General features: G+C 45.0%; 1 protein-coding gene across 4 annotated transcripts in view; it reads right to left on the reverse strand.

Moving 5' to 3' along the window:
• The window catches only part of DTX3 (deltex E3 ubiquitin ligase 3), a 79,299-nt gene that overhangs the window by 36,406 nt on the left and 16,307 nt on the right, over positions 1-26,586 (reverse strand). Inside the window, exons 1-3 of one of the 4 annotated variants that reach the window (XM_066584419.1) lie at positions 14,112-14,175; positions 13,968-14,031; positions 13,321-13,400 (exon numbers count right to left, since the gene is read on the reverse strand). Coding sequence is in view for 3 of the 4 variants with exons in the window: in XM_066584418.1 (XP_066440515.1) it covers positions 13,968-13,980 (13 nt within the window). In the remaining variant the exon portion in view is untranslated. Of the gene's footprint in view, positions 1-13,320; positions 13,401-13,967; positions 14,032-14,111; positions 14,177-14,249; positions 14,269-26,586 lie in introns of those variants that run through there. The other 3 variants (XM_066584418.1, XM_066584416.1, XM_066584417.1) reach the window with 3 other exon arrangements.

The raw sequence follows: 26,586 nt of genomic DNA on the forward strand, positions 1-26,586 counted from the left end.
CATAAACCTTGAATTAAACACCTGAAATGCTAATCCGCCGCCATGAGAGCAGCTTGCATTAAGATTAAAGCAAACACCTTCGAGGCCCAAAACCGCCAGCTGTGACATCTGCAAAGCGAAGAAAAACAACAATCTCAAAAAAACTGCTAAACTACATGCAAGAGCGCCAATACTACCACCATACAGGAGAGAAGCGAAATAGTGAAGAGAAGGAGGGGGTGTCACACGCTGTCCCAAGGTAGGAGTGTAGAAGGACCTCTCCGCAGCCATTACCCGCTTCTGACGCCCCACCTCCTCCACCATAACAACCAATCCACTCCAATGTAACAACATTCACCCCTGCAGTCCTTTCCTATTTGGTACAGTGGCATGAAATTGCAGGGATCTGACCCACACTGTAGCGCACATACGCTTGCCGTAAAACCAACCCATAGATAAATCGCACACAAGAGGCAATTTGAGGGATACAATAGAAGTGGCCACAGTTGTAGTGATTAACCATGTAAAGACAAAATAAATGTACTCTGAAGGGGGGCGAGTCAGCACCATAAACCTTGAATAAAATACCTGAAATGCTAACCCAGTGCCGTTAGAGTAGGGTGCATAAAGGTTACACCTTCTGGGCCACAAACCCCTACGAGGAGAGTAACATCTTAAATTACTCTCCGACAACCCCCACCCAACAAACCAACAGCCCTCTTAACACCGTCCTAAAGATCAGACAAAAATATATCAAGCCTTATGGGTTTCAAGTAGACCCCATCTGGTAAGAGCAGGTCACCATTATCCCTTTCTAATATCCCATACCAAAGCAGCCAAGTGGCCAGATGAAACGTTCAACATTCTAAGTTCAAAACTCTACATGTCCTCTCAATAGCTCCAAAATTTTGAGCACCCCTCTGTAGCTTTCTGGCTACCATTTTTGGACCAGATGATAGCACAGCTCGGTAAAAGTTTTTGATATGTTTTAGGTCCGTTTTAATGAATGATAGCAATAAAGAAAGCTTGACCTGAGCAAAGTCATCGCCTCCGACATGAATAATTATAGCTGTCAGTTGTAAGCTCGACTGACATCAACAACTTCGGCTAACAGTTGGACCCACTGTAAACCCTGATTTCTCTGTAATAACATAGTAACATAGTATGTTAGGCTGAATGAAGACAATGTCCATCTAGTTCAGCCTGTTTTAACTTCCCGCTTGTTGGTCCGGAGGAAGGCAAAAAAAAACAAAAAACAGCAAACCAATTGGCTCTTATGGAGGAAAAAAAAAATTGTGCCTGAATCCATAATGGCAGCCAGGGTAATCCCTGTATCAACATTTGAAATAAACAACCCCGCTGGTCACCTAATGTCTATATCCTGTAATATCATAGCGCTCTAGATAGACGTCTAGTCCCCTCTTAAACTCCTCTATGGATTTTGCCATCACCACGTCCTCAGGCAGGACCTCAAGAGCAGCTACATGAAGATTAGAACCCATAGGACAATATTTAGCCCTCCGACAAGCCTGATAAATATATGAATGTCTCAGGATGTGAACCAGAATAGTGATAGCACCTAAAACAGAAAAAAAAAATTATGACATCATTAAATCGAGGTGTACATAACACCAGAAGCTATTTGACCTCCATCTAGCCAGCTCCTGTATTTTTTGAACTCTTAACCCAAGCGCAACCACTTTCATGGCGGGTCCGATTCTGATAGAATCTGCAGCAAAATCCGATGAAACCAACCCCAAGCAGGACCAAAAAAGTTAGCTAAACTGGTACTAAGTCAATGGAGATCCTTTGGAGTACACCAAAAACTGAGAAATCGCTGGTCAAAGCAAACGGAAACACTGAAGCAAACGTACAGGGCAAAAATAACCCCTGTAATTCACCGATAAGACAGCCATGCACCCCTGCCTTGTCTGTCTGCCTAGGACCGCCAAACACAAACTTTTACCAAATGATCCAAAAGCAGGATAGCAGGCGCTTTTAAGCCATCGGGGTGAGATGAACTAGGCGACACTAACACGCCAATACCTAATGCCGCAAAAAACGAAAGGGCAAAAGCAATGCTGAACAGACCGTCTTCATTACTGTTAGTGCAAACCTCTAACGACACTGACAACGATCTGTTTAACAGCGCAAACGTGACTGGGTGGCGGCAATCGCTAGAAACCAACTCAAGTTTCCAACTCTTGTGCGTTTGCTGTATCCCAATATGCTTTGTAAAATCCGAATAACCCCAAAGCTTAACCATAAAAGAGACTCCCAACAAACGCTTAGCCACCATAGAAGCAGACGACCCGGCCGCTGGAATCGAGCCATTGCTTTAAAATTACTAGAATCGCAACATAGAAAAAATTCACCCACCACTTATAACCATTCAAGCCAAGCTTTTCTACAACTCTTCCATGTTCTGGGACCACTGACTGCCTTACTAGTTCGATACAAAAGTTCTAGACAATATTTCCTGAACTTCCTCGCTATTAAGTGAGACCCAAAAAGTCTCATTCAAAAAGATCTCAACAAGACAAAGCATCAGCGACTTTGTTATTTTTCAGCGGGTACATCTTTTGCCCTAAACCGAATACTAAATTGTAAACATTGCAAAACTTAATGTCTTAATTATTGTCTTAGGGTCAGGCCAGATAACGACGCTGATGAAAGGTTATTAATATCCTGGTCCACAGACAGATTTCAGTCCAAAAGCAGATACGTTTGCTGGACATCGCTGAACCCCAAAGCTCGATTGCAACATTGATTGGAAATAATGCTAAAAAAGTTACGTTTTTGTAAGACCCAACACCGGCCAATTAACAGGCCAATGAGCAATGCACCAATTTGTGCCAACTACAGCACCAAAACCCAGGCCCCAGGATGCTTCTGCAAACAGAAAACATTAGAGCACTCCCAGATTGTCTTGCCATTGAAATGAACAAAAAAGGCAGCCAAACCTGCAAATCCAACCACATTTGTTTCCTAACCTTGATACAATAATCAGGTCGCTGAATCCCCTTTGTCGCCAAAGACTGACAACGAACAAAAACCAGACACATTGGTAAAACCCGACTAGCAAATCCAAAAGGGACTGTAATTGCTTCAGAGTCACCTTCTTGGAATGCAGCACCAACTGAATGGAAGAAGATAACAGATTAATTTCTCATCCAGGAGGCAGAACACATGTTTAAAGTATGAATCTCGATACCAAGAAAGACGAGCAACTGGGCCTTTTGTCTTGTCTTTTGCAATTGGTACTCCGAATCTGCATGCAATGGATCTAAAACATGACAGCAACTGCCAACACTTGGAATTATTAGGCGGCCCGACAAACAAAAAATTAGCCAAATAATATATAATAGACGAAAGACCAGATTCAAATCAAATGACTCATTCTAAAAATGACGAAAACAACTCAAAATAGTAACACGAAATGGAGTAGCCCATTGAAAGGCATATGTCCACGAAAAACAGGCTGACTCAATGCTCGATTTTGCCAACAGAATGCCCAGAACTGCCTTTCACACCAACTGGACTGTAACATCAAAGGAAGTATAGGAAACTGCTGTATTTTGAAAATACCATCATTCACCAAACCCCATTTTGGATTAAAAAAATGATGGACCATTTAGATTTTTTTCAGGACTAATCCCATAAGTGATGCACATAAATTTAAGTATGGTGGCTCCATAAAGGGGCAAGCCATACACCTTTTCCTTAGCAATATCCGAATTATCCTGGACTGATAATAAATATCAGGCAGAAGAAAAACTGAAAAAGGATCAAAAGAGATGAAAAAACTCTCTTTAAAAACATCACCAAGAAGCTTTGCTTCCCGCCTCCTCAAGTACCTTACCAGCCACGGTTTCATTACACGATTGCTCATGGGGGTCCTCTGTAGGATCTATTGAGGAGGTCTAAGAAGGCTGCTTGGGCTTCCGGAAACAATGTATTGCTACATGAGCTACTCCACAGATGGAACACTCATGCCGGGACTTGCAGTTTCATAGAAATCTACTTTGGCTCACGTTGTAGAGCCGACAGGCTTCTGTGGGTCGCTAAGCCATGGCTCCAGCTCCTGCCAAGACAACATCTCTACTTGGAAAGGAACGCTGTTTCTGGTTTTGATCCATAAGTAATTGTATCCAAACATCAGTGGCCTTAGTCGCCAAACCAATTTCAGATGACTAGGCTAACGGTCAATGAATCTCTTCATCATAATGTCGAAAAACTGTACAACCACACAGCTTCTGGATTCTGAAAATGGTATTCTCATAAATAAAAAGTTCAGTCCCTTCTCCGGAGAGAAAATATAAGCCAACGTCAAATTAACTTGCAGCTAGTAGCCAAATGATTTTCCCACTTTCAGCTTCAGCTCACTGTACTCAATTGTACGTTCCTTGTCAACTGTACCATGCTTAACAGAGACCAGGGACCAAATTTCGACAAAACCTGTCGACAAATCTTCTTCCTAACCTTTGCAGACACGTGTTTATCCAGTGGTGAAACCTCACAGAAAAATGGGTCTCTACACATTAACACGCACCTAACTGACGCCACATCTTGCTCTGCAATGGGTTAGGGGATTGACCAGTTGACAATCTGTTCTAGCCACTGCTGCTTTCAATAGTGAAAATAAATCTACACCACCTAGAGATTGAATATCATACCAGCCTTTTCCACATGAAGACTCACTGGACGCTGGCGGCAGCATGACTGCTAGAACTTTGACTGCCTGGGATGCAGCCAGAACCAATGGTGGGCCCATCGGGGTTCATGGGACGGCTGAATGGAAGACTTTGCTGATGGGCTCCTGTCCCAACAACTCTTTTCTCCCATGAGTTGGGCCATGAGAACTGATAGTTTATCTTTTAGGCAGCAAATGACATTATTAATGGTGCTGGTGACTCCCGTTTACTTCAGCTGGCCGTCCTGCTCCTAGAGCTCTCTGAACCACTGCACATTCGCATGTCCTTCCTACGGTGACCATCATGAACATGACACCATCTGCTACGATGTCTCCCACAGTTTGAGCAGCAGAAGCAGGTAGCTCATGGCTCCCAAAAGGTGCCAAGGGGAATAGCAAGTAAACTGAGGCAATAACATTTGCTGCTGCCCGCATATGGTGGTATTTCTCCACAGGAAGTCCAATGTCCCGTCCGCCCTAATGCGCCCATCAGTCATGCCATGTAAAAAGTTCAGTTATAGGGCTTGGAGGGCAGGTCCTGAGGAGACCAGGGATGCACTTTTTAGACATTCCTGGCTTCCTGTTCTCACACTATCACAAATGGAAGTTGGACAGTGCAGTGGACTCAACTCTACAAGCTACGTGTTCACCCACATTGTCCTCTACGGCAGTGTACACACACAGCCTGTAGAGATGAGTCTGCCACATTGTCCACGTGTTGACTTCCACAGTTGACAGTGCAGAAACAGGGAGCCGGGTAAGTATGAAAAGTACATTCCCAGACTCCTCGGCACCTGCTCTATGAGCACCATAGCTTAATTTATGGTGCTCATAGGTGGTGAGAAGTTCCCTTTAGGTCCTCCTTGAATCCTCTCCAGACAAGACTTCCATTGTGGCGCCAACTCTTATGAAAACTGAATCGATCCTCTACTTCTGCACTCAGACCCTGAATATTCATTTACTTGGAGTCCACCTAGATTATTAGTAGAGGTGGATTTCTACTTCTAACATTCTGTAATTGTCCCACAGCCGATGCGTCAAGAACAAAAGTTACGGGAGGTATAAAACATAAGCAGGGGTGGTTGTAATGTTTATTCTTCTATATTCCTTTTTTAAGGTTCCACTATCCTGGTAGAGAATACACCCGAGACTGTTTTCAATTAATACGTACACTAATTTCCTTTAGAACCCTAGAGGAATGCGACATTGAAAACTGTTTAGCTGACAGATAAGGGTCAGGCAGGTTCAGGGTCTCCATGACAACAGTTAAAGTCAAGTAGAATGTTCAACATGTGAAGGTGCTATAAAAGCATCAGCAGAAGTGCAATTACAAGGTCTGCGAGTTTCTCCGAACAGAACATTTAATAGAATAGCCCTGGTGCATATTTAAAAGTTACACTTTGTAATATCTAGGAAAAATGCTGACACCAAATCACTACGTCCTCGTAGGACGTTCGCAAAGGATGAAGAGAAAAAAAAAACATCCGTTACTGCTTGAAATTACAAAGTAAGGGTCCGTTTAGACATTCTGATTTCTCATTTGGACGAGGTCAGACTAGTGAACGAGCCAACAATGATTTTTATGCCTGCATAAAATAAACGAAAAGCGCACGATTTATCATTCGTCATTCGAACGCTGGCTGCGTTTACACAGAACGATATCGGTCATTTTCGCTTGTTTGCATAAAAACATTCTGTGTAAAAGTCATCAATAATACCCTGTTTCCTCCAAAAAGACTGAAAATTATCCCTAGCCTGATTTTTCAAGATTTTGGGGGAGGCTTGAAATATAGGCCCTACACCAAAAATAAGCCCTAGCTAGATTACATTTTAAAAAAAATGAAATACATTAACTAGCAGGCTAGGTCCAGGTCCTTCCCGCTGCTCTTCAGAGCCCGAACGCGGTTCCCGTAGTCCTTGGACGGTCCTAGGAGGCTGAACATGACACAGTAGATGCTCAATAATAAGGAAGTCTTTACTGATTATATGTTTTAGGACCAAACTGGTTTCTTCATAAGTCCCCATATACACTAGAGAGAAGTCAACTAAATCCATATTTTTTAGAGGGATTGGGCGGACTTTCTGATGCAAACAGGGACCTCACTACTCTTTATCAATCTCTGGATATAAACCGCGTCCAGATTCTGCTCTCCAGATTCAGAAGACATGGACCATCTACTGAGCTTGTATGTGTATGGAGAAGTTGGAAGGAATAGCTATCAGACAAATGACTGTTCGGCCAACAGCTATTGAACGTATATGGGCACCTATAGACAACTTGTCATTATGTACTATCATCAGTTAGACAATTAAGTCCCTTTTACATAGCAGCAGTCAATGCTCAACATGAACGGTGGCAGAGCTGATCGGGTCGGGGATCGATGCTTTCATACGCACTTGCAATTTTTACTCTCAAGCCTCACAGCGCCATGAAAAAATATGCGAAATTGCTCAGTGTTTTTAATGGGGCGGGTGGCAGCAGAGCCAGCCCCATTAAAACATAGAGAGTACATTGCGGACTACTGCCACAGCTGTGGTAGAAGTCCGTGATGCTATCCTATTGCCTTCAATGGGATTGGTGCTGCTGTGGCCCCATTGAAGGCAGTGGGTTGCAGGCAACCCCCGCAGCGATGATTTTTGGGGAATTCATAAATGGCTGAGCGCTGCCTGTGATTGGCTGAGCGTTCAACCAATGAGACTAGTGCTTTCCGGGGGTGGGGATTTTTCAATCCCCTCCTTCCAGAACACAAAAGAAGATCGCAGTGCCAGAGAGAAGAGCCGAACGGCTCTTCTAGGTGAGTATAATTTTTTTATTTACTTTTTTTTTACAGCTAGGGATAATTTTCAGGGAAGGGCTTAGATTTCAATCATCACTGGGGGGGGGGGGGGGGGGGGGGGTTGCCTGCAACCCACTGCTTTTAATGGGGCTGCAGCAGCGCGGACTCTATTTAAAGCAATGGGATAGCATCACGGATGAAGGAATCCTCTGCCATAGGCGTGACAGCTGTGTCAGAAGTCCGCGATATACTCCCTATGTTTTCAATGGGACTGGCGCTGCTTCCCCCAGCCCCATTGAAAACACTGAGCAATATTGCAGATTTCTTCTGTGCGCTCCGAGGCTGGACAGTTAAAATCGCAAATGAGTAGGAAACCATTGAAAATCATTGGTTTCATAATCATCGCTCTCGCATCGCAAGAAAAAATATCTCTAGTGGGTAGGCACCCTAAGAGCTGTTATTGTGAAGTATCTAAGGGTGGCTTTACATGGAATGACTGTCATGTGCATTAGTGCTTGACAGTCGTCCCAAGACGTATCCCTCCTGTGCTGTCACACAGGAGCAACAGTCGATCAATGAATAGAGGTGCAGCGTGCCGATGGTTTCCTTTGGCTGCCCACCTTCCATTCACTGTGAACAGCCAGTTGTTCAAAGTTGACTGCCTCTTATACCAAGCGAGAACTCACTCACTAGTTACTTTGTTTCAGTGGGACGACTATTGCTGAGAATTGCTCGTTTGAGTGATTTTTCGGCCGATAGTAGTCCAATGTAAGGCAGCCCCAAGAGTAAAAGGAGCTCAGCCATGAAGAGGCAGACCACACTAACTCACAGAGCAGGACTACTGAGTGCTGAAGTGCATGGTGTGTAAAATCATCCATCCCCTGCTGCATCATTCACTACAGAATTCCAAACTGCCCCCGAACGTGACATCAGTGCAAAAACTGTAGGTTGGAAGCCATATGAAATGAGATTTCATGGTTAAAGGGACACTGTCAGCACCTTTGAGCCTCATAAATTATGCTATGGGGCTCAAAGGTGAAAGGGACATACGTTTAGAGATGAATGGGAGATGCGCAAGCACAAAGAGTCAAGTTGCTGGCATGCGCTGACTTCCCGGGGACACAGAGCTGGAACAAGGCGCTCAGTAAGTATGAAAAACACCCCCCAGACTCCCCATCCCTTCACCTTTGACCCCCATAACATAACTTAGGTAGCTACACACAAGCTTATGATTACCAAGAATAACATTTCACTATACGGCAGTATTGTTCTCAGTAATAGAATCCAAGTAATCTTGTAGATATGATAACTTTTAATGGCTAACAAAAATACATAATGTTAAAGCAAGCTTTCCAACCTACTTAGGGCTCTTCCTCAGGCTTAACAAAACAGATCTGGATGTCTTTTTGTTAGCCATCAAAAGGTATCATATCTACAAGATTACTTGGGCTCTGTTAATGAGAACAATCACATTGGCTAACACCCTACCAAACTTTTGTCGTTTTACTATCTGGCAATCCGATGGATAATTCTGGGTTTGGCGGATGTCCAGAGAGCGTTACCTACTAGAATGCATACTGCCTACTGTAACATTTGGTAGAGGAGGGATAACAGAATGGGGTTGTTTTTCAAAGTTTGGGCTAGACCCCTTATTTCCGGGTATGCTTCCAACTTTTTGTTCCAACATGACAGTGTCCCAGTGATCAAAGTGAGGTCCATCCATAAAGATCATGGTCTGCCAGGTTTGGTGTGACAAAGAAGAACAAGAAAAAAGTAGTGTGTAAAAAGGCTGGTGATGGGGAAAAATATATATGAATATATACGTGCCCACACAGTCATATATGTTTTTTCTGCATCACCAGCCTTTTTGCACACAACGTCTCTCGCTTTCCTTTGTCATTACATGGCTTTAGTGTGCGGCTAGTTTTGCATTTCATTGTGCGTGGTGCCAGGCAGCTTGTATCAGTAAACACACTTGCTTGGAGGAACTGGAATAACCTGAACAGATCCCTGACCTCAACCCCATCTAACACATATGGGATGAAAAACATCAGTGCCGGACCGCACAAATGGCCTTTTGACTGAATGGGCTTTAAATCCTGTAAAACCCCCTTCTTAGCAGAATAAAGGCTGTTACAGCTGCAAAAGGAGATACATTATATTAAAGGGAACCAGTCACCACCATCTGACCCCTAAAACTAGCTTCACTGGCTGGTCGGGAATGAAAAATCATTTGCTTCTAATGCTCTCACTTTTCCTAATGAACTCATGCACCACTGCAATTAGTTTCCAACGTTATAGCTTGCCTTATGCAAATGAGCAGAGAAGAGTCATCTGGCCAAGAAGAGCAAATCATGTCCCTTTCTCTAGACAGACGGGGTTTATTGTGCAACGGGGGAATACGACAAGCTGTCTGTCAAGAGAAAAGGGCTGCGCTTAGCTTGACAGTTCATAAATCAGCAGGACTCTTCTTGGCCAGATGACTCTTCTCTGCTCAGTTGCATAGGGCTGACTTCACGGCTGAATGCGATATCAGGCTGTGAATCACGGATCAATATCGCGCTCGCCAACATATAATTTCCCCCATGGATGCGAGGCATTATTATATCAAAACCGCTGTCAGCGAAGGATCACAGAGTGTTTCCCATTGTTTTCAATAGGGAGACCTCACATCACACCCACATGCACCTAGCAGGTGGTGCGATGCTGCCGCCGACCCCGTTGAAAACAATGCGCGATGGATGGGCACTTCCAAAGATAGGGCATGCTGCATCTTGGGTTTTTTCGCGCATCGCAATGCAAGGAAAATAAATAATCGCTTATGTGTATGACCCCATTCAAAATGTGATTGTTCTCATTGAGAGAAACTAAGTAATCTTATAGATATGATAGCTTTTAATGGCTAACACAAATACATGACGTTATAACAAGCTTTAGGGTTTTCTATCGACCCTTCATCAAACTAAAATGAAACTGGTTTGGGATGGGGCACATATAGAAGGAGAGATAAGATACATCATAAAACTGTCACATTCCTGAGCTCAGTGGGCTAATTAAGTATTTATCTCTTAGCTCAGTTTGTCTGTTGTTTTAAGTTTTGAGTGCAAAACAGTCTCAAATTTCTGCATGTGAACATTTGTATTTTAATCAAGAGGGGTGTCATCTCTGCATTTGTATATTATATATGTGCCCCATCCAAACCAATTTAATTTTAGCCTGATGAAGGGTTGATAGAAGACCCAAAAGCTTGCTGTAACATCATGTATTTTTGTTAGCCATTAAAAGGTATCATATCTACAAGATTACTTAGTTTCTCTCACTGTGAACAATCACACTTTGCTCTACTGGCTAACACCATACCAAACCCCCTTTTTTTTTACCAAACCCCCCGTTTTACCACATTCAAAAGAATGTGGCCCATATTCGAGCGAGATTTGTGCGTCTCGCAACGCACAAATCTTGCACGAGAATCTCGCCCATGTGAAGTTAGCCTTAGGCTAGCTTCACACAGGCAAGTGCGATATTGGGTCGCAAATCACAGCCTGATATCGCATTTACCAACATGGGATATCCCCGCGGATGCCAGGCGTTTTTATATCAAAACTGCCTCGCATCACTTCAGGGAAGTAGCGTTCCTCCACTGTGGCTGTCATTGAGAACAATGGGCGATACCACGCCCAAAGATAGCACATGCCATGATTTTTTCCCTGCATGGTATCACGGTGCAATGCGATGTGGGAAGAAATTCAAAAGAATGGGGTTCATATGCCTGTAAGATTTGTGCAGCTTGCAACGCACAAATGGTTTTTAACGCACCCCATCATTGTGATGGGGAATAAGGTGCGTTAAAGAGCATGAAAATGTGGCAAAATAGAGTCGACAGCGCTAAAAAACGGCACTGTTAGATAACGCCGCGTTTGAGCACATGTGTGCGCAGTTCCATTTAAGTCAATGGGAGCGATATACTGCGGCTTTCAAAACATCGTGGTAATCGCGGTAAAAAGCACATGTGTGAGAGTGGCCCAATTTTGGTACCTAATTGCAGAAGTACATGAGCTAGTTAGGAAAAGAGAGGGTATTAAAAACTAATGATTAAAAACAATGAGTCAGTTTTAAGGGTGAAATGGTATTGAAAGGTTCCCTTTGAAGCCCATGATTTTGGAATGGGAGGTCCAGCAAACCCATGGAGGTGTGAGGGTCAGGTGTGCACTTACTTTGGCTATATTGTATATGAATGTAACATAATACAAAATCAATTAAATATAATTCAAATAAAAAACTGTAAATATTCTATATATTGGTAATTAGAGATGAGCGAACGTACTCGTTTCGAGTAATTACTCATTTTCGAGTACTTCAGTACTCGAGTGAAAAGTACTCGGGGGCACCGTGGGTGAGTGGGGGGTAGCAGCGGGGAACAGGGGGGAGCCCTCTCTCTCTCCCTCTCCCCCCCACTCACCCCCCGAATTTTTTCGCCCGAGTACGGAAGTACTCGAAAATCGCGGTATTCGGGCGAAAAAGGGGCGTGGCCGAGCACGTTCGCTCATCTCTATTGGTAATACATATAACTTACTATAATGGCCATTTAACTCTCCAATCCCATCCCTTTCACCCAACATCCTTCCTTCAGACAAGCATCATTCCCTCTGAAAACCTCACATTCTATAGCTTTGTAAAAAAAAAAAAAATCCAATATCTTCAGCTCAAGCTGTTCCTGTTCTGTAATTAGTATAACTGTGTCCCCTCTGACAAAGTGAATGAAAACTTGTAATACCATTACTGCTTCTCAGTGTCAATATATCTACCAACCATAAATTGGCATTTGTTTGTGGCACCCACACGACTCGTATTGCTCTGCAGTTGTAAGTAACAACCTTTGTCTTGTCATTATTGCTTATTACTATTCCAGAACTAAAGGACTGCGACTGCCCATATATTCTAGATGGCTGTTGTCTGAAAGCTTGTTCGACTGACTGTTATCTCACCCAATGCCCCCATAAACAAACACAGGTCGGCCGTGTTCTAAATGTAGAGAGGGAAAAAAAGCAGCTGCCAAAACAAAAGAATCGGGCATATTGAAATACATCAGCCCAATCCTTATTGCCCCTGATGTTTGCCATCATGAGCCACTGCATAAAATAGACGATCTGCCAGTCCCACCAAAATTAGTAGATTCTACTTCTAATGTCCAGTGACCCTAAGTAAGTAACTTCTAGCATATATCAATATCACCACATACATAAACTATCGTACTAAAAGTAGTTAGACACCTGAGCAAGAATCAAAAGTAGTATTAATTTCCATATGTTACCGTATTACTGAACTGGGCCTCCTTTGGCCCTAAAGACATTGGATACTCTCCATGGCGTACTTTCTATTAATAATCTCTAATACACTTCAGCTGGTATTTCCCTATATTCATCCTGCAAACGTCTGACGAGTTCTCTCAAAGAAAATGGATGCTCTTCATATTTCCTGACATATTTCGAGTTTGCCCTTAGAGATGTTCAATAGCGTTCACGTTGTGCCAGTCCAATCAGGAACCATCCATATCCTCAAACCAACGCTCCTTGCACAACCGTAGACTGACCAATGGAGACGTTTGCAGGATGAATGGAGGGAAATACCAGGTAAAGTGTACCAGATTTTAGTAGAAAGAGAGTATCTGATGTAATTAGGGCCAAAAGAGACCCCATTAATTATTAACATATATAAATACTACTTTTGATTCTTGCTCAGGTCTCCAATGACTTTTGGTAGGATAGTGGACATATTGTAGATTGTGCCACATATATAAACATATACAGCTCCAACCTATAGCTTACACAATAGCCACAATGACACACTTGGACAGTGATAACAGGAACATACCTCTGACCCCCTCCCACTGAGAAATCAGGCCCAACTTTCTGAATTAATCGGATTCGGGAGACCAAAATGAAGGGCACTATCTGCAAATTGAGAATAGAGACTTAACGTCTAACAGAAAATGCAGCTGTTGTGCAACAGTACACAATAAGAACATTGACACGAAGCATGGAGGTAATCGCTCATCCAAGTATTTAACACGTTGGAACTTCCAAGCTTTGCAATCAACTTGCTTTAATGCAATCGCTTCCAATATATCATCTTGTGACACATACAAAAGCCTTGCAGAATTCATGTCTACCAGTGGTGATCAGGGGTAAACTCCGTTCTCGTTATGCTACGGGTGTCATACGGTTCCTCGCTATGAGCGGCGCTTCCTTTGCTGTTGCTATAAATGCGGCCGGCACTGTACAGCACCCACTCACTTGATAAAATATGTCTGACTCTCCCACAAGTGTCTCCTGCTGAGCCGAGAAAAAAATGTCAATGCTAACGGCTTCACCTTATATATAGCATATCCCTGGGAAATAGGAAGCCAAGACCGTAATTGCTACTAATGAGCAAGCAGGGAAGCAACGACTGCATTCTGGAATAGAATGTTGGTTATTCTTTCGCTACATTGTATCACCTAATGAAAAGAGGGTTCTTACCTGGAGACCCCATGGGCTGTTTCCACAGCGAGAAATCCCCAAAGCTCCTATTTTTTTAAGTGATCTGGAAAAAAAAAAAAGAAGCAGAGATAAGAGTTGTAATGAAATGAGAGCAGCAGTGTCCGTTCCTCAGCAGGCACTCACTTTCCCCGGGGTGGAGGCGCCGCTGCTCGCAGCACAACCAGGCCTGCTTTCTGCTAAAGTGAAACTGATGGATGAGGGAAGCAGACAATCTAGCCATAGCAGCGTAAGAACAGCGTCACCTCCTCCCTCCTTTGTTACCTAGGCCTGGCTTTACTGTACTGACTGGCTTTTCCTGTCATGTGCTCAGAGAACTCTGTCCTGCCCACATACGTCTCTCCTGCCTCTTCCCCGCAGACATCATCCGTGCTGCAAAGCTCACAATTCACTGCATGTTCTTCCATGTGTTCAAACGAGCGGCTCCAATTTTCAGCCGAACCCATTTTTTAATTGGTCCATGTTGTATCTGTATGTGTGTCGGGTATTTAATTGTAAGGCTGGATTCACACGAGCAAATGCGTATTTGCGCAGACATTTGTGCCGTGTTTTTGTATATATTTGCGTGTGCAACTGTGTTTTATAATGCACTTTTTGCAAGTCGTGCGCAATTGTATGAAACGCTGCTCTCTGCCATTGAAATGGCCAATTAGCTTAATGAGTTGCAGATGTGTGCAACACGCCGCGTATTTTATTTGCGTGATGGAATTGTGAACGGTAAATACACGAACGCATTGAAATCAATGGGTTCGATTTTATGAGAGCGTATACTTTTTGTGCGCATATACGTTCGTGTTTTTTTCCTGTATACAAGAAAATGATGAAGAGGCCCAATTTTTTTTAGCATTGCTCAGGCTAAATTCACATGGGCGAGAGCAATATCGCAACATGTGAGTTTCCCGTGAATGCAAGCGTTTTTATGTCAAATTGCGTGCATCACTCTGGGGAAGTCGTATTGCTCCGATGTCAGCCAAGGACCTGGAATCACGTGCAGCGAGCCCATGTATGGCCCCATTTAACCCTTTCCAATCCAATTTGTATCCTGGTTTTCATAGGGGGCTTACTCTTTTTCTACTACTGTTATACAACAGCGCTATATGCTGGCTAAAGCCAGTACTGCATGAGGTGACACATTGGATAGGCTCTGACAGCAGAGAGGCTGGCAATATACAGTAAGAGAACCCCGACGGACGTCTTCCTACATCGGAGCTGTACAGCCTGAAATCATGTCTTTAGACGTCAGACAGTGGATTGGAAAGGATTAAAAGAATGGGGTTCATATTTTGTGCGAGATTTGTGCGTCTCACAATGCACAAATTTTATGTGATTTTATGGCCCTTTGTGAAGACGGCCTTAGGGTGCATTCACATGGGTGTACACGTATTTGGCATGTGAATACGCAGCTTATGCACGGGCCGTAATACGCTGTTGCCTTGCATCTTTCTGCCTATCGTCAGACTTTTTGCTCCCTTCTACAGTTGTCACAATTACGGCCGCATAACGGGACAAAACGAAACCACTGATTTCAATGGGATTTCAGTGTTTTGTTTTCCCTATTGGGATTCTCGCCCGTCAATCGTACGGGCGAGAAAAGATAGGACCTGCCCCGTCTTTACAGTATGTAGCGAATACTATGTGCGTAAAGATCGGACGGCGCCGATCTACTGGTGGTTATTTTTAAATTCCTGCGCTCTGGTGCGGAGTTTGAAGAGCCGACAATGAAGGGAAGGGATTCCCCCTGTTCAGGGAACGCCGGGCGTAGTTGCACCCACGCTCGTCAGAATAAGCCCAATTACCCATCTTATTAACATACGAAAAAAAGAAGACATAAAATCACGTTGACTTTGTGTGTAAAAACGCAACGAATACACAGATTTCCTGCGCAGTTTGTGCGTATTCACACAGGTTCATTATTTCAATGGGCTTCTAATACCCACCAAGATAGGAAACACAGCGTATTTTTTCACTGATCACACATTGCGTGAAGAAATCCGCTCAAGTGAACGAACCCGTTAGAATCAACGCAAAATAGAACATGCCTCATGTTTTTTTGCGCAACTGAATTGCATACACGCATGTCAAGAAACCCATTGAAATGAATGGGTTCTATTCACTGTGTATTGCACGTGCGAATACGCCTATGTGCCTTAGGGCTGTCTGTTGTCCGTGCACCCCATAGATGGCACACCGTCTCATGAAAGCCTATGAGGTTACTCGCATGCCCAAATGTCCGCATAGACTGATGGTCCCTGTAAAAAAACTCATGTCCCATTCCGTTTTCATAGAGAAGAATCGTAGGACATGCGGCGTGCGGTGACCATGCAGGTCGGACGGCACGGGGACAAATAAAAAGCTTTATGCAACCAAAAACAGCACCATAAAAACTCCTCAAAAAGAAAAAAAACAGCTGAGAAAAGACAAAGCTTGAAAGTATCCTTAGGCCGACTTCACATGAGCGAATGCGTATTTGCGCGCACAATAAGCACCGTGCATTTGCAAAACAAACGGTGCTTTTTTGCGTACGCACGTGCATATATTTAGCTGGTTTTTTTGTGTGTGCGAAATAGTACGTACCAATGCTCTCCGCCAATGAAATGGCTAGTCTAATGAGTTCAAGATGTGTTCTTTTCCTGCGCAATTGTGCACTGCATCACCCATCTCCAAGTGTATTGCGTGCATTTGCACATCCCCACTGATTTCTATGGGAACTTTTGGTGCGCAAATGCACAGGAAAATAGAGCATGCTGCTTTTTTTTTTTTTTTGCGTGACTGAAATGCGCAGGAAAATCAATAGTTCTACTCGCTGTGTATTGCGTGCGCAAATATGCTCGTGTGCAACTTATATTATCCATACTGGGCTTGAATTCCACACCTGTTAAAATCCGCACGTGTTTACTTCAAAACTGTAAGATTAAGATTAAGGCCGGCTGCACACAAGCGGGTCGTATTCTGCATGCAGAATTCCGCAGCGGAATCTGACCTTGTGCCCAGCCGGCATCCATGCGTACCTGCTTTCTGAAAATGTTCTCTGTACTGCGGATGGTCCGCACAGCTCACCATCGGACATGCGCATAACGGATTTTTTTTTTTAAGCCTCTGCTTTTCCCCCAGATTCCCAGAATCCATGACTTTTCTGCAATGTCATTGCGGAAGGGTTGTGGATTGGACGGCTTCAATTGACTTTGTGCAAAAATAGAACATGCTGCGATTTCCGCTTGTGTAGAGGAAAAAGCGATTTTCAATAGCATGTTATGGGCAATATTTGCTTCGGAGTCTGAAGGCGGACGCCCGCTCTGGATTCCTAATGCAAATCCGCCCGTGTGCCGCCGGCCTAAAGCTTCCTTTATAACATACAGGAGATGTAACTCTGCGATTAACCCGTTTAGGACCAGCCACAGTAAATTTACCGCGGCCGGTCCTGGGCTTAGAGCACCGCCGATAGTAAAATTACGGCGGTGCTTTAAGTCTCCTGCTCTGCAATCAGTCAGAGGCAGGAACGGGTTATCAGTAGAGCTGAGCGAACGTACTCGTTTAGGGCGATTTGGAGTAACTGACTACTCGGGCGAAAAGGGGGGCGGCGTGGTGGAGCGGTGGGTAGCAGTGGGGAACAGGGAGGAGCTCTCCCCCCCCCCCCCACTCCCCTCTGCAACCCTCCGCTCACCCCTGGCGCCACCCGAATCTTTTCACCCGAGTAGTCAGTTTCTCGAAAAAAGCGGTGCTCAATTGCGAAATCGCCCTAAACGAGTACGTTCGCTCATCTCTAGTTATCAGCTGTTAGTGACAGCTGATAACCTGGAGCAGAAGGCTCAGCACTGTATGGGGAAACTGAAAGTAACATTTACTTTCACTACGGGAGCCTCGGGGGGTCATGTGACCTCCCGGGATTCCCTGCTACTGCAGAGCTGGAGGGTCAGACTTAGACCCTGGCAGCTCTGCAGGTGACTAATGTCACCATAGGGGTTGCTTTCCCCTATAACTAGGGTTCCTATGGACGTCCTAGCTATAGTGGGAAAGTGTCAAATAAAGAAAAAAGAAATATGTGAATGTCCCTGAGAGTTCTTATATGACGTCATGGGGGACACAGATAGTAAAAAACACAATTACATAAATAAGTAAAACAAAACAACTGAATAAAACAACAATACAAACAGAAGAAAGAGAATAACACAAAGCAGACGCCAACAAAAACCGTCGCCGTATGCGCCCTGTAAACCAAAACCATACATACTATATATCAAAACGTCTGAAACAAATAGAGGAACTCATTCCCATACTTTATTTTAGTGTAAATATAAAAATAATATTTAAAAAAATTATAAATGTTAAAAAAATTATTTTTTTTAGCTTCTTACCCTCAATAAAACTAAAAAACGGGAAAAAAATTCAGTGAAAAAGATATAAAAAAATAGTCCTATATGTCACGGAAAAAAAAAACACAGCAAAAATTATTTTGGTAGCTAAAGGAAAAAAATGGACCAGTAAAACCGCCACATGGGTAAAATGCCTAAAAAGTGTCTGGTCCTTAAAGGGGTTGTCCCGAGGCAGCAAGTGGGTCTATACACTTCTGCATGGCCATAATAATGCACTTTGTAATGTACATTGTGCATTAATTATGAGCCATACAGAAGTTATAAAAAGTTTTATACTTACCTGCTCCGTTGCTGGCGTCCTCGTCTCCATGGTGCCGACTAATTTTCGCCCTCCGATGGCCAAATTAGCCGCGCTTGCGCAGTCCGGGTCTTCTCCTCTTCTCTATGGGGCTCCGTGTAGCTCCGTGTAGCTCCGCCCCGTCACGTGCCGATTCCAGCCAATCAGGAGGCTGGAATCGGCAATGGACCGCACAGAAGCCCTGCGGTCCATGGAGACAGAGGATCCCGGCGGCCATCTTCAGCAGGTGAGTATGAAGACGCCGGACCGCCGGGATTCAGGTAAGCGCTGTGGGGGTTGTTTTTTTAACCCCTGCATCGGGGTTGTCTCGCGCCGAACGGGGGGGGGGGTTTAAAAAAAAAAAAAACCCGTTTCGGCGCGGGACAACCCCTTTAAGGTACAAAATAACCTGGTCCTTAAAGGGGTTGTCCCGCGAAACAAAGTGGGGTTCAGCACTTCTGTATGGCCATATTAATGCACTTTGTAATGTACATTGTGCATTAATTATGAGCCGTACAGAAGTTATTCACTTACCTGTTCCGTTGCTAGCGTCCCCGTCTCCATGGTGCCGTCTAATCTTCAGCGTCTAATCGCCCGATTAGACGCGCTTGCGCAGTCCGGTCTTCTCCCTTCTGAATGGGGCCGCTCGTGCCAGAGAGCGGCTCCTCGTAGCTCCGTCCCGTCACGTGTGCCTATTCCAGCCAATCAGGAGGCTGGAATCGGCAATGGACCGCACAGAAGACCTGCGGTCCACCGAGGGTGAAGATCCCGGCGGCCATTTTCACAAGGTAAGTAAGAAGTCACCGGAGCGCGGGGATTCGGGTAAGTACTACCCGTTTTTGCTTTTCTTATCCCTGCATTGGGGGGGCTATTCAAAAAAAAAAAAACCCGTTTCGGCACGGGACAACCCCTTTAAGGGGTTAAAGTCTGCAACAAAAAAAAAAACAGAAGAGATCCTGCAAGATGACAAAATCCGCATTTGCGTTGCGTCCTGCAGGCAATTCCATCCCGTGTGAAAGGTCCCTTATGGCATGCTGCGTTTTTTTTTGTGCGACCAAAAGAAAAATATGCCTGTATGAACGAACCCATTGCCATCACTGCGTATTGTTAAACTGTAGCTGATAAATGTCATTACGGGGACGCCAATATCTGTGCTGTAAGAAAGCTGGAAATTCCCCGCTCGGATGATACGACATTTTTGAGACGTTAAAAAAACTCAACTTCATCATTGATGTCCCATCAGTCCCATTTGGCTGGCAGCGCACTCAATTTGAGTTTTTTTGAAGTGCTTCTCCTCCCCTGACATTTCCCATTGTCTTTGAAGTAATTTGCCGGGTTTCCACGTTTCTATTCTCAATCATTTCCTGTCTGTGTAACATTTAGAAGTATTCCGAGTATCTCCGAACCTGCCGCCGACAGCCCAGAACAGATGCGTCTGCGAATTACAGACATCTACATCTCCGCTGCTCCAAGGTTAAACCTGTAGGCATTTTTCACTGACCAACCGTGATGTATAGAAACGTATGGTTTAGCCTTAGATAGGGCACGGACAAATGACGGGATAGAAAAAAATCCCGTTATTTGAAGAGAAGCAGAAAAAAAAGAATTGGGCTTCTTTCAGTTTTTTCTCTTGCGTATGTGAAAAATGGATGGCATACGGAAGTGAAAAAAAAAAAACGGACATTCAAACCACATAGGGAGGCAACACGGATGCCAAAAGTGTGAATTCTTTGCAGACGTAACACAGATGATTTGTTTTAACACAGGCGTGCACCTAGTGTAAAGGAGCCGTTAGATGGAACAATTATCGTTCAAGTGACCGATATTCGTTTGGACTAAATGCGAGCCAACAACTGAGTGATGAATGAAAATCGTTAGTTTTTGACTCATCGTTCATTTTAGGCAGGCATAAAAACCATCGTTGGCTCATTCGCTTATCGTTTGGTTAAGGCTAATTTCACATGAACGTACTTTTCTCCCCCTATATGGTGGTTATAATTACAGCTGTATAACGGGACAAAACAAAACCACTGATCTTTATGGCATCTTTTTGTATGGCCGGTAACAGATAGGACATGCCCTATCTTTCCCACACTTAGTGAATACCACATGCCGCTAGCTACCCGCCTCTTTTTTCAAACTCCTGCACTCTGGCGCGGAGTTTGAACTGCTGGTGAGGGAGAAGAGAAGAAATCTCCCTCATTTAGGTGCAGCTGTGCTCCGTACTGCTGAGCGTAGTTGTGCCTGCGGCACTGTGAATTAGTTCTAAATGTTTCATTGTGGCTATTTTGCCGCGATAAAAAAACATTGGACGAAAATCGCGACTATCTGAAGCATTGGATTCCAATGCATTCGTTGAGATGCGCGATGTTCCGGCGCGTAAAATCGGTCTTTGTTGTGCGTCCGGAAAAAATAGGTCTTGCCCTATCTTTTGGTTGCAATTAACCGCTGCTAAACTTCCTCCTTTTGCCGGCAGCTCCCATAGGAGCTCTATTGCCGCAATCAGCCAATTTTACGCGCCAGAAAATAGCAGCCGGGAAAGATAGCACATACTCTGCGGATTCCAGCCGGCAGCTGTTATGTGTGGCCGAAAAAGATAGGTCTTCCCCCGTCTTTTGGCTGCGATCAACGGGCAGCTCCTAAAGAAGCCTATGGGAACTGCCGGCAAAGGGAGCGCTGCTAAACTCCCTCTCACCTCCCTCCCTTTGCCTATGGGAGCTTCCATTGCCGAGATCAGCCGGAGTAAGGGATGCTAAATAGAGATGAGTGAGTATACTCGCTAAGGCACATTACTCGAGCAAGTAGTGCCTTAGCCGGGTATCTCCCCGCTCGTCTCTAAAGATTCGGGGGCCGGCGGCGGGCGGGGAACGGTGGGGCAGAACGGGGAGGAACGGAGGGGAGATCTTTCTCTCCCTCTCTTCCCCCCGCTCCCCGCCGCAACTCACCGGTCACCTGCGCCGGCCCCCGAATCTTTAGAGACGAGCGGGGAGATACTCGGCTAAGGCACTACTCGCTCGAGTAATGTGCCTTAGCGAGTATACTCGCTCATCTCTAATGCTAAACTCTCCAGCTGAAGGAATTCTGGACTGTGGCTTTTACACCGCATCCAGCCATGTGAACGGGCGAGAAAGCGCGAGATTTAGCCGATACTTGGTCGCGGCTTTCTCTCTTTCATGTGATTGCCTTAAACAGCAATCTTTCAGTCCCTCCTATTCACTTAAACACAGTTCTATTGGCGCAACTACGCTCGGCAGTACGGAGCGTCGCTGCGCCTAAACGAGGGAGATTTCTTCTGTCTCGCCGGCAGTTCGCGGCCGCATAAAGGGACAAAACTACGTTCGTCTGAATCCACCCCAGCGTTTCCATTAAAAAAAAAATTAAAATCACACTGCGCATGTCTGTGACCGTGTCATTCAGGGGCATGCACAGTTCCATACGCAGCCCATGCACGGTCTCGGCTGAGTGCTTGGGCTGTAATGTGTACAATATTGCGGGAGACCCACACTTTGTATGCATGCACTACGGGAGACCCGCAGCGTTGTACGCATATGCCCATGTGAACGAGCCCTTAGTTTGGGAGGGGCTTCACATACTAGCTGTTTGCAATGTACTGGGGTTTAAGGTCCTGTTCACATTACAATTTTTTGTCTCCATTCAAATTGTATGCTCCTGACATATATGTATACTGTTAGGTTGTGCTGCTGGGACCTGTTGTTCTACGGGTTGCCAGGAGCACACCTTCACATGTGTGAGATAATTAAACTGGCTTCGTGTGGAGTTTCTCCAGCCAGCCAATCCCCCTGGTCTGCTGCACATATATACCAGCCTTCTGGCTAGAGGATACTGGTTTCCCAACACTCTGGTGCTTGCTCCATGCATGATGTGGTTTGTGTGTCTGTGCAGATGGCCAGACATGAGGTATGAACAGTCTTGTTCTGTGTTGCATGCTATCCCTACTATGTTGGTGTGAACTGCGTCTTGTCCTGCTTTGTTTTCCATCCTCAGCGAGTTAGTTCCGTAGGTTCCAGCGCGGAACCGTCCCTATTGGGACGATCGCCCCACATGCAGGCAGGTTTCAAGTTGTCTCATAAGTGTCGGGACCCGTGAGACAACCAGAACCCTTGAAGCAGGCTAGTGGGCTTAAGTATTTTGGCCAATTCATGAACTAATACCTTGTATATTCTATAGCAATTCCATATGTTATGTGCGCAGGTATGTATGGTGATTGTCTTTGAGTATCTTTTGCAGTTCGCGGATGAAAGAGACGTGACATATACACTAAACCCGCTGGGATGGATCACTAGCAGTGGTAGTCGTCACCCATAGACTAAAATGGAGGACATGGGACTCTGTTTTCAGGATCAGTGGAGATTTAAGTAGTGAGCCCCTCACCAATCAGCAGCTTAAACACCAAACCTGTGGATAAATTGCATTTCTGGTGCAGCCCCTTTAATGGAATGGTTCTCATGAGGAGTAAAGTAATAAAAAGCAGTGCGCTGCCGGGGGATGTGGATGCTGGCACTTCCATCTGCAAGACTTTCATTTTTGTACAGTGTCCATATTTGGCCATCCTCAGGTGCCAGAATTAAACATCATATCAATGAAAGGTCAAAGTCAGACATCATTTGTGTTTGTAACCTGAAAGCTAGCCTGCTACATGAGGATTATAGTTGCCTTTAAAGGGCTGTTAGTATTGTAAGGTCTTATTCACGAGTGGTTTTATGTGGCTATATAGCCGTGTTTATACGTCGGCCGACTATCTGAAGCATTGGTTTCCAATGTATTCATTCAGATGACGTAACAATAGGACATACGCTACCAAATTTATACAATGCCAGAAAAGATAGGTCTTGCTCTATCTTTCGACCGATATACGCTGACGGCTCCCATTGACTCCTATGGGAGCTGCAAAAAAGGTAGGTGGAGGCAGTTTAGCAGCGTCCAATGCTGCGAAACACTTACAAGTGCCTCTATTTAGGCAATAGAAGTAATTCCAAGGATTTATGCCGACTGAGGGATTTTCGGGCTGCGGCGTATTTTTTCGCTAATACGTCGCACCCGGCCATGTGATTGGATGAGAAAACGCTAATTAAGCTCGGGACTTGATTGCAGCTTTTTTTCATTCACGCGAAGGAGGCCTAAGACTGTATGAATATAACTACTCTTTAACATATTGTTAAGCTTATCACGATGTATGATTTTATCCCCGTAGTAATAAAAAGGACAGGGCAAATAGTCAAAATAGTCAGGGAGGAACGCCCCGTGCTTGTTTCCTAGCTGGAGTACCATTGGTACCCGCAGCTGATTACATACTATGCGGCGCTTCCCCTCATCTCCACTGAAGGCGTCACGCCATCAGCGCTCCCCGGCTTCTGGTTCCCAGCGGCCTGTAGTGGTCTCACCTGACCTGCATCACCTGACCAGGCCGCTGGGAACCGGAAGCCAAAGTGTGCTGACTGTGGGAAGCCTTAGGAGGAGGTGAGGGGGAGCACCACATAGTATGAAATCAGATGCGGGTACGCGGCTGATGTCCAGTCAAAATCCACATTAATGGTACAGATTTTGACAATTTTTTGATGCAGAATTTGCCACGGATATTTCCTCTGCGGACATTCTTTAGCATTTTCACCATGTGTAAAGATACCAGTGGCTCTAGTAGTAATAGTGGCTCCTTCAGTGGCTCCAGGAGTAATAGTGTCCCCCAGGTCGGCCACTGCAGCCAGGGACCACTGTCAATGTGCTCCAGGCTCCTCTCCACGCTGCACTGCCAATGTGGGTTCCCATTCCCCCTGCTGCTGCTGCAGCCAGGAGCGCTGTCACTGGGGTCCCTGCTGTTCTTCATGCCGGACTCTCATCTTCGGTACTGGTTCCCCTGCGCCGGGAACTGCTGTGAGTATGCTCCACGATCCTCTCCCCGCCGCACAGGCATGGGCAAGAGCTGTCGCCCGATATAATGGTAGGCTGCCGGGGACGGATCGCCTTGTATGGAGGGTGAGGGATAGGGTTTGTTTCAGTGTTAGGTCTACTTTATTAGCTGTAAACAGCTAATAATGTAAGCCTAACACTTAAACTAACCCTAACTCTCCATACAGCCCCCCCTCTACTAGGACCGTGCTCCAGGCAGCTGATCACTAACTTCTGGGCATACAGTGGGCGTATACAGCTCATCACTAGGACTCCACCCATACTTGTGGTGGAGACAACATACAAAAGTACCATTATAATATCCTCCACAATGGCATCAGTAGTAATAGTGTCCTCTACATCAGATCCAGTAATAATACTGACCCCCACAGTAACCTCAGTAGTAAAAGTGTCCACCACAGTGGCCCCAGTAGTAATAATATCCCCCACAGTAGCCTCAGTAGTAATAGTGTCCCCTACATCAGACCCAGTAATAATACTGACCCCCACAGTAGCTTCAGTAGTAATAGTGACCCCTTCACAGTAGCCTTAGTAGTAAAAGTGTCTCCCACAGTGGCGTCAGTAGTAATAGTGACTCCCACTGTGGCTTCAGTAGTAACAGTGATCTCCACAGTGGCTTCAGTAGTAATAGTGTCCCCTATATTAGCCTCAGTAGTAAAAGTGTCTCCCACAGTGGTCTCAGAAGTAAAAGTGACTCCCACAGTGGCCTCAGTAGTAATCGTGACACCCACAGTGGCCTCAGTAGTAATAGTGATTCCCATAGTGGCCTCAGTAGTAATAGTGATCTCCACAGTGGCCTCAATAGTAATAGTGTCCCCTATATCAGCCTTAGTAGTAATAGCAGCCCCCACAGTGGCTCCAGTAGTAATAGTGACATTCACAGTGGCCTCAATAGGAATAGTGTCCCCTATATCAGCCCCAATAATAATAGTGTCTCCCACAGTGACCTCAATAGTAATACTATTACTACTGGGGCTGATATGGGGACACTAATACTAATAGTGTCCCCTGTATTGACCTCAGTAGTAACAGTGACCCCCATAGCAGCCCCAGTAGTAATAGTGACCCCCCCACAGTAGCCCAAACCCCTTGATCCATATACTTACCTCCTCCTTGTAGTCTAAGCGCCACTCCTTCTCTTCTCGGTGCTGCTATGGACTTCAGTGTGTGCGCCTGGACCATCCTCCCTTCTCCTCACCTTGAGTGGAACCAACAAGGAGAGGTCAGGGGAGGAGGATCCCAGGTGCACACACTGCCGTCAGCGTGCCCTCTCTGGCACGCGTGCCATAGATTCGCCACCATGGCCCTAGTACAATTGCTGGTGAGTTTAGCCATTAACCTAGCTGTATACATTTTTTCTACAGGCTGTGGCTTTCTACGCAGTCGTAATCAATTTGAGTTGAATCATTTCCTTCTACATCCATTGGGTCCCTGATGAATCGGGGTCCTCCCGATGAGACGCGTTGAAGCGAACCTGAATCTTTTTTTCGCATTTACTTTTCAAGCTCTGACTTTTTAATCGAGCTTTGAACCGAACCAAATTGAACCTAATCTATCATTTATCATATTTATTATCAAACTCAGAATTCTCAGCCGATCTCTGAACTGAACCTGAAGTTTTCTTTAATAATCTCATTTCTGATTGAGCTCTAAATCTTCTACTGAGCTCTGTCTATAAACGATTCCTTTCCTACGAAGTGAGTTCTAGATACCTGACTCTGCACGCTACTTAGTGAGCATGGCAGACCTTCCTGTCCCATTTTTGGCGCACCCAATAATCCTGGAGAGGCGCTTCCTTTAGGGGATATCGGTTTTCTGTATGTGGATGCTGTTCTTGGATCCGCTGCGCTCCTTTAGGCATAACACTCCAAGTGTGTATGCCCTGGGAGAAGGGCTGATCTGACCTTACGTCCCATCTTGTATATCTGTATATGGGTTGCCCCTCTAACAGTTCGTTGCTTTGGTCCTATCAGTGTGAATCCGACCTAAGTGTCAGTAAACAACAATCCAGTAGCACTAAGGTCTCATG

This window comes from Eleutherodactylus coqui, chromosome 1 (genome assembly GCF_035609145.1).
Source record: "Eleutherodactylus coqui strain aEleCoq1 chromosome 1, aEleCoq1.hap1, whole genome shotgun sequence".
NCBI classification, from domain to species: Eukaryota; Metazoa; Chordata; class Amphibia; order Anura; family Eleutherodactylidae; genus Eleutherodactylus; species Eleutherodactylus coqui.